Below are 8,267 nucleotides of genomic sequence, written 5' to 3'. Positions count from 1 at the left end.
CACACGCGCACACACACACACACACACACACACACACACACATGAATATTTACAAATACACAACACAACATACTCATTCACTCACAGACATACACAATTCACAAATATACTTATGCATGCAAACACGATAAAAACAAAGACAAACTCATCCCTGCCAACTCACATACACAAGCACACATGCATACATATATCAAACACACACAAATACAAACAAACACACACATATTATACATGTACATGCACACACATCCAATCACACGCTAATGCACAAGTACACACAAGTACACACAAGCGCACACAAACATATACACGCACATGTGCATAAGTACACACACACATATACGCATACACAATGTACATGACGTACACACACACACATACGCATACACAATGTACATGACGTACACACACACACATACGCATACACAATGTACATGACGTACACCCACACACATGTGCATACATACACCCACACCCATACACACGCACATAGACACACACATATATATACACATACCCACACTATAACACACACGCACACACACTCACACACACAAACACACAAACACACACACTACTGACCTGGTCCTGCACATCCCCATCACAAAGCTCCAGACAGAGCATGTCCTCAAACGTTTTACACAGGAACTCATTCACGTGGAAGTGCGGTCGCTCCTCCCGCTGGCTCACCAGCGACACAATGAACTCATGGATCGACGTCACCGCCATCTTGGAGATCACATGGTCTGCATTGCCAGTTGCCTGCACACAAAACAAAATTTTTATTGAAGAATTTGTATTTCTGCCCAGACTGCTCAATAACAGCAGTCTTTTGCCAACAAAAGGTTACTGGCATCTGTGGTACAGTGGTTAGGCTCTTAGCGGTTGCTTCCAGAAGACATGAGTTCAATTATAGAGTAGGGAAGCTGTGGGGTTTTTTTCAATCCAATATCTCCAACTATCAGTTGGAATGTTGCTGATTTAAAAGAATGGAATGAGAATGAAGCATAGCATTATGAAGCTTACTAGAAAATTGTTCACATAAAATATCCATACCTAAGGGGATGAAAAGAAAAAAAACACATGCATAGATACGATTCTCACAAACCCTTGCCTAGCTGAAGCAATGTAATGTCTATTTTTCTTGTAAGAACTAAACATTAGAACATTAAGATAACATACATCATAAAGAGATTTAGCAAGAAAATGAAGAACTCAGGGACTAAAATAAGCACAGTTAGGCCACTTAGCCCAAGTAAGACAACAAAAAGAAGGTGAACATTTGAGTTTGGGTTTTCTTTAACAAGAAGTCAATATAGGGGTGTAACTGTGTATACAACACTTGAAAGTTTTTTAAAGTGTGTGTGTGAGTGTGTGTGTGTGTGAGTGTGTGCGTGTGTGTGTCTGTGTGTGGGAGTGCGCGGGCCCAGGCCCATGTGTGTGAGAGAGAGAGAGAGAGAGAGAGAGAGAGAGAGAGAGAGAGAGAGAGAGAGAGAGAGAAAGAGAGAGAGAGAGAGAGAGGGAGGGAGGGAGGGAGGGAGGGAGGGAGGGAGGGAGGGAGGGAGGGAGGGAGGGAGGGAGGGAGAGAGAGAGAGAGAGAGAGAGAGAGAGAGAGAGAGAGAGAGAGAGAGAGAGAGAGAGAGAGAGAGAGAGAGAGAGAGAGAGAGAGAGAGAGAGAGAGAGAGAGAGAGAGAGAGAGAGAGAGAGAGGAGAGGGAAATATAAAAGACAGAAATATAAAAAAATATTACTTTCATCTATATCAAGTATGAATTGTTTCTGTCATAAATATATTTAAACCTTCAACAGCAGCAAAAAGCAGACATTTTTATTTTTTAAAATTTTAAATTCTCATCTCCTCAGGCGGGGCAACAACAAACGTGTCCTTATCTCACTCCATCTACACCTCCACACGCAGACCACTGACCTGCACCAGGTAAGGGGAGACCACACTCCACACTCGCAGCAGATGCAGCAGCGGCCGGGAGCTGTTGACCACACGCACCAGCACCTGCTGCAGCCGGTACAGGTGCAGGGCGTTGGTCGGCGGGCGAGACGACCCTACGCTGACCGCTCCTCCCACCCCAGCGCCAGCGCCACCTCCCAGCCTCTGGAGTTGAGTGATGCTTGCGTCACCCAGCTCCCTCAGGAAACCCAGGAGAGCGTCCAGGCACAGCTGGTTGGCCGCATCCTCAAACAAGCTGACAAAACACACACAGGTCAACACCGTTACTCATCATCATCATTATGATAATAATAACAACAACAACAACAACAACAATTTTGACAATAAGAAGAAGAAGAAGAAGAAAAAGAATGATGATAATAATAATAATATTAACAATAACAACAATAAGAATAATTATCAGCATCATCACCATCATCATAATAAAAATAATAATAATGAAGATAAGGAATATGATAATAATAACAATAATAACAATAATGATTAAAAAACAAGAATATGATCGATTGATTAGGTGTTTTACAGCACTATCGACTTAATTTAAAACAAGAATAATTATAATAATAATAATAAAAATAATAATAATGAAGATAATGAATATGATAATAATACAATAATAACAATAAGAATAATAATGATTAAAGAACAATAATAATAACAATAATAATGTGAATTTAAAAGGGGCCTAATCCCAAGACGGATGTAAGCCCTGTACAGGGATGTAAATTACAACAAAGCCAACTGACCTGTCCACCTCTTGGGAGAGGCCACATAGTGCTTTAGAGGCCTGAGCAAAGGTGAGCACCCCTCCTGCCTCCAGTGAGTTGTCCCAGCCAGACTCTAGACTGCTTTGTTCTATTAGGGCTGCCACATTGATCCGAGGGGCCACAGGTACGGCAGCCAGGACGGGGGCAGAGTACAGGTCTGTATCACAGCTCCTGACACAGACAATTACGCTGAGATTGAAGATGGCGAGGGCATGACTACGTAACACTTAGAGGACAGTGGAATCTTGTAACAACACATAGAAAATTAAACAGCGATTAGATGGGGAGAGGGTTGGCATGATATTCTTAATACTAAGAGGACAATGGAATTGAGTAACAGTACTATACTAAGGCAACTAAAATGAGATAGAAGAAAACTGAGTCAGTCTGATAAATAATTTTTTTCTCATAAACCAGCAATGAAAACATGTCTTTTGAAGACGTATCTTGATTAAAATTACATCTTCAAAGTGTTAAAGTGCCTAGAAATCAGTATTTACGCGCTTTATTCAGCACATAAAAAGCATAAAACACAATCAAAGCAAAGTTGACAAATGTACAGTTAAAAGAGCTCTTTCCATAATATACTTTTTAAATTATTTCGCTATGCAAGAGATTCCACAATTTTATGCACCCAATTTGAGATGGTGAAGGCCTTTACCTTAGAACTGCTATAATTTAGTCAAACATGGATGGGTTCTTTTTTGTGTGTGAGCATTTAAAATACTTGTAGTTGGACAGAGAATCACAATATGGGTGAAAATAGATAGTAAGTATAGCACAGAGCCATGTGTAGATCTTGGGGTTGACAAAATCAGTACCTCAAAAACGCCACTTAAGTAGGGAGCTGCAAAAACATGGAACCAAATATGCCGCTAAAATGGCAATCAAGAATCAGAGACTAAGGCCCTGAGGCTTACCCGTCAGCTTCCGCACCGTCTCTGTCTAGAACCAAGGCTCCTTGGGCTCCTGGCATGACCTTGGGCAGACTGGACTGGTTGTTGCCCTGGCTGAAGTATGTGTGCTCCAGCTCCGAAATGTGGGCACAGCACCTGCAGGCAGGAGAAAAACCGCAGAATGAGACATTTGGACCAATATACAGGGGTAAGACGAGTTTATAATAAGTCCATTTTAGTAGGTAAAAAACTCACCCCAAAAATACTAACCCAGAATGATGAAGGCGGATAATTTTCCTACATTGACAGTGTTTGAAATACACAAACACAGTAAACTATTATTATTCGCATTATCAGAATCATCTTCCCAGAACTCTGAGCTGTTACAACAGTGACAGTAGATTAAGATCAACAAGACAGAGTTCCTCATGGGCGAAAATATAAAAGTCTATAAATTTCAGAAACATTGTTCACCAACCTATAGTTTTACTGACGAAATGGTGCTTTCAACTGAGAAAAGTTGTGCTATCATCTCAGTAAAATAGACTGTCAAAAACTCAGCATATTTTTAATCACTATAAAAGTCTCCAAAGAGTTTTCATCCCTTTGTCAAAATGTGAGCGCTAAAATGCTTGCATCAACAAGGACTTGATCTTTAGCATGTGTAAAAAACTCAACCAACCTTTGTCCAAAAGAAAAAATTATTTGTTAAAAAACCATCTCGAACATTTCACCTGAATACATGTTTCCAACAGTCAGCTGCATGGCTGGCCATCTCCAGTCCTGTTGTCATGACAACGTCCATGCTGAGCACATGGGCTGCATGGAGTCTGACCAGCTTGGGTTTGCCACTGCTCAGCACTGACCCCTTGGTCTGACCTCTGACCTCGGTGGCTGCTGTGACCCGAAAGTCCTCCTTCATACAAGAAGTGCGGGCTAGCTGGGAAAAAGCACTACCACACAGCTGCTGAAGACCTGGGAGTGGAAATGAACAGACAAGTTGAGGAAACAAAAACATCTGTCAGTCCATGTAAGTCCATGTAAAACCATAAAATCAGTTGAGGAGGTAGGGTCTGCTGAGGCGAAACCACCTCACAATTTGAAGCAAAACCAGTCAGAAAGTCGACATAAAACCATCAGATAAGTTGAGGAGATATGATCTAGAGTGGAAAAACCACCATAGAAAATAAGGCAAAAAGAGTCTGACAAGTCGGAGCAATATGGTCAGCTAATTTATGGGAAAATGAATGGATATGTAAAGGTGACATAGACAAGTCGAGGTAAAAAAACTCAGATCAGTTATGGTGACATAGTCAAAGAAGTGCAGAAAAAATGGTCAGATTAGTTGAGGTCATTAGGTTTGAGATGTGATAAGAAAACTAGTCACTGTGCTACATTCAGGCAAGTGGAAGTAATTTAGTGTGAGATGAATGAGATGTAGAGACAGGATAGAAGACAGGGGAAGAAGCCTGAGAAACTTAAAACACTTCACCTTTCAGCCATATTTTCATACAGATTATTCAGGAATCAGTGTTAAGACAATATACCCTTCCCAAAATATCAGAATCAAAACCATTGGCACTTTACCTCAAAATAGTTACTATATAGAAAAATGAAAGATCATTAAGGTATAGGAAAAAAAGGGAGGGAACATGGTAATAATATCTAGAAATCCGGAACAAACATGATGCTAAACCTCTGCTGATGCTAATGCAATTATATGAAAGACTTGCTGTAATTGAAACACAGTGACTGACCCGAGGACAAAGGGACTGATCGTAGTACAAAGGCAAATTGGGTCAACGTATCGGCCAATAGCACCACTAAGAAAAGTTTTCGAAAGAAAAAAATACTTGGGTACTCGTTACATATTTATTTTTAAAAGCAACCACAAATAGTTGGACAAAGTTTCTGTAAGTATACATTCTATGATCTTGAGTTTTTTATGTCAAGGACATAAATAAACCAGCGACGCACTTCCTGAGGAATGAAAGGCTTACACAGATTAACCCTCGTGGTGCTTCTCATTCAGAGACTCCTTTGCACAGATCAGTGCTTGTGTACTTTTTACAGCCAGCGCACACTTTTGCTACCTATACATATGTAACATTTTCATACCACCCACCTACGTGTATTTCCAAACGAGGCATTATAAAACCCCTGTCAACTACCAAAGTGATCCCCTTTGCCTACCTAAACTATCAGTTCACAAACTAGTGGGCGATACTGCCCAGGTTGGCAAACACTGGTATAGACCCATGCTCAAGGAATCAACAAGGCAAAGAATCAGTTTCATTACCGAATTTCAGTCTAATATCTAAATAAGAAAATGGGGGTGGCTGACAGGTACTCTGGTGTGGCCTAATTCTCCTTTCTTATCAAACATCTATCATCTATCTCTCTCCTACTTCTTTAATTTGTATGTAACTATCTAGTAACACCTCTAATATTCGGCACTTATATGACCTAATTGTGTTGCAAGTGCAGTAAAACTCATACTAAAACAAAAAACAAAAGTATAAGAAATGACACTTACCGAGCACACAACACAGCTTAGCAGCTTTCTGAAGCCCGTTGAGGCTGGTGCAGATGGCGCTGCGGGCTCGACGAACGTCCTCTCTGGCACTATCGGTGGCCAACAGCAAGGAGAGGCTGTAGCGACCTCCACCCCCCGGTGCTCCCCCCTGCTCGTTCAGCATCACAGACAGGATGTCCAACACCTGAGCCCAGCATCCTGACAACACATCCGCAGCAAGGGCTTTACCTGGTGCAGATTGTCTTTGGTTAGTCAGTTGATCAGTTAGAGTATATTATGTTCTCAAGTTACAATCAGAATACTGAACTGAGCTTAACATTATTATTGTTTATATTGCTGTTAATTTACATTATGCATGGGACTGTAAGCCTGCGTGTGTGTGCATGCTTGTGTGTATGTGCGTGCGTGCATGGGTGCATGTGTGCATGTGTGTATGTACATAGTGAAACACCAAACCAATGTGCCAGGATCTGGACAATAAAGATGTATCTTATCTTATTTTATCCAATATCAACACAATTTGGTCATGTCATCACTGAGACATTTTTGTAAGAATTTCTAGCCAGATAGGATACAATTCTATAATTTCAAAGGCTGACAACAAAATAGCAAAGAAGGAAGAACAAAGCATGAAATATAGGGAAACTGTGCATCAAAGTAAACATCAAACAAGTGTAAGTTTGATGTCGTACACAAAAATGATAGACTCAGAATTTCTAACTTAACCTGAAAAACAGGATAAAGTAGAACTGCTCACTCTCATTATGACAGAAACAATATCTCATCAGGGCTTTCACACCATCAGGTGAGTTGCATCTCCAGCCAACCTCGGCTGAGAGGGATACATTATTCCAGCAGAGTGATGGAGATACTCTATAAAGAATTTCCCCATCTGGGAATCAAACTCATATCTTTTGCCTGCACTGGTCAAACACCTAACCACTACACCACAAGTGCCTGTTGCACAAAATACAATATTGACAGCCAAGATAGACTTTTGAACAGACTTTGGGTATGGATTATTCTCCATGAACACACTCTACCATTGCTTTACTACGTTATTCACCGTTACTACTGCCAGACCTCCTTTATACTGCTTCTACTAAAGAGTTCAAAAACAGTCTCAAGCCAAGCAGTAAAGGGATTAAAAAGGCACCAAGATTAAAGACACAAATATCCCAACTGCTTAGTGTAAGGCTCCATCATATGTCATTTTGAAAAGTGATGTAAGACAGAGTCTTGCAATGAGCATTCGATCTTTGCCCTCTCTGCAGCCAGCATTGACCAAAGAAAACAAGGACCCAGTATGCCCCTCCCACTGACCTGCCTCTACCCTCCAGCTCTGATCTGGCTCCTCCCCGTCAGTATCAAAGTCCAACTCCTCTCTGTACTCAGAGGTCAAACGACTGCTGACCTCTGTCGACCCAGATCCCTCCAGGTCTGAGAAAGAAAAAAACAAACAAAAAACCCCCGATAAATTGAGCACTCGTTGAATTCTTTTTATTTGGTCCATGAATGTTTTAAAACATCTATGCAATCCGTTACATTTTTATTTCATTTCCAAAATGATTTCAATAGCTAAGAAAGAAAGCTTTTCGAATTTCCTTTCTAATAGAATTTTTTATACATATATATGGATAATAGTATGTTTTACGTACACACATGTCCATTAATTTTTAAGATGCGATATTTTTATTAAAGAAATGAGCATTGAGCAATTTTAAGAAGATGGAAATGAGCAGCATAAATGTTATTTATTATTACTATTATCATCATTCAATAATATGCTGTTTCATTATTCACATTGAAAATTGCAATCTAAAGGAGAGGAAATCTTTGGTGCAGAGTCCTGTGCTCACCCTGTATGAAGTGCACCAAGTGGTTCATGTCCTGTCTGTGTGATGGGGAGGAGCACAATGGGGAAGGTGAACAGATGAGGCTCGAACCCAGGACTTGAGCGTACACTTCCTTCAACCAAACTGGTGGAAGGTACAACAGCAAACCAGAGCTGAACATCTCATTTAGAAAATCCGCCTGAAAGAGATAAGAAAAGGATACGTGTTATGTCCTTTACAATACTGAAAGAACATTAGAGATGGATGC

General features: G+C 40.6%; 1 protein-coding gene across 1 annotated transcript in view; it reads right to left on the bottom strand.

The window, feature by feature from the left end:
* The window catches only part of LOC101853457 (brefeldin A-inhibited guanine nucleotide-exchange protein 3), a gene marked incomplete at its 5' end in the record, with an annotated part of 29,406 nt that overhangs the window by 18,800 nt on the left and 2,339 nt on the right, over positions 1-8,267 (bottom strand). Inside the window, 8 exon segments of the mRNA XM_035969447.1 lie at positions 583-762; positions 1,927-2,200; positions 2,712-2,903; positions 3,653-3,784; positions 4,363-4,603; positions 6,165-6,392; positions 7,488-7,604; positions 8,024-8,198. Coding sequence (XP_035825340.1) covers positions 583-762; positions 1,927-2,200; positions 2,712-2,903; positions 3,653-3,784; positions 4,363-4,603; positions 6,165-6,392; positions 7,488-7,604; positions 8,024-8,198 — 1,539 coding nt within the window.

Source organism: Aplysia californica, unplaced genomic scaffold, assembly GCF_000002075.1.
Source record: "Aplysia californica isolate F4 #8 unplaced genomic scaffold, AplCal3.0 scaffold00146, whole genome shotgun sequence".
NCBI classification, from domain to species: Eukaryota; Metazoa; Mollusca; class Gastropoda; order Aplysiida; family Aplysiidae; genus Aplysia; species Aplysia californica.
The sequence above is the reverse complement of the archived record's forward strand: the minus strand, read 5'-3'. Positions and strand labels throughout refer to the sequence as shown.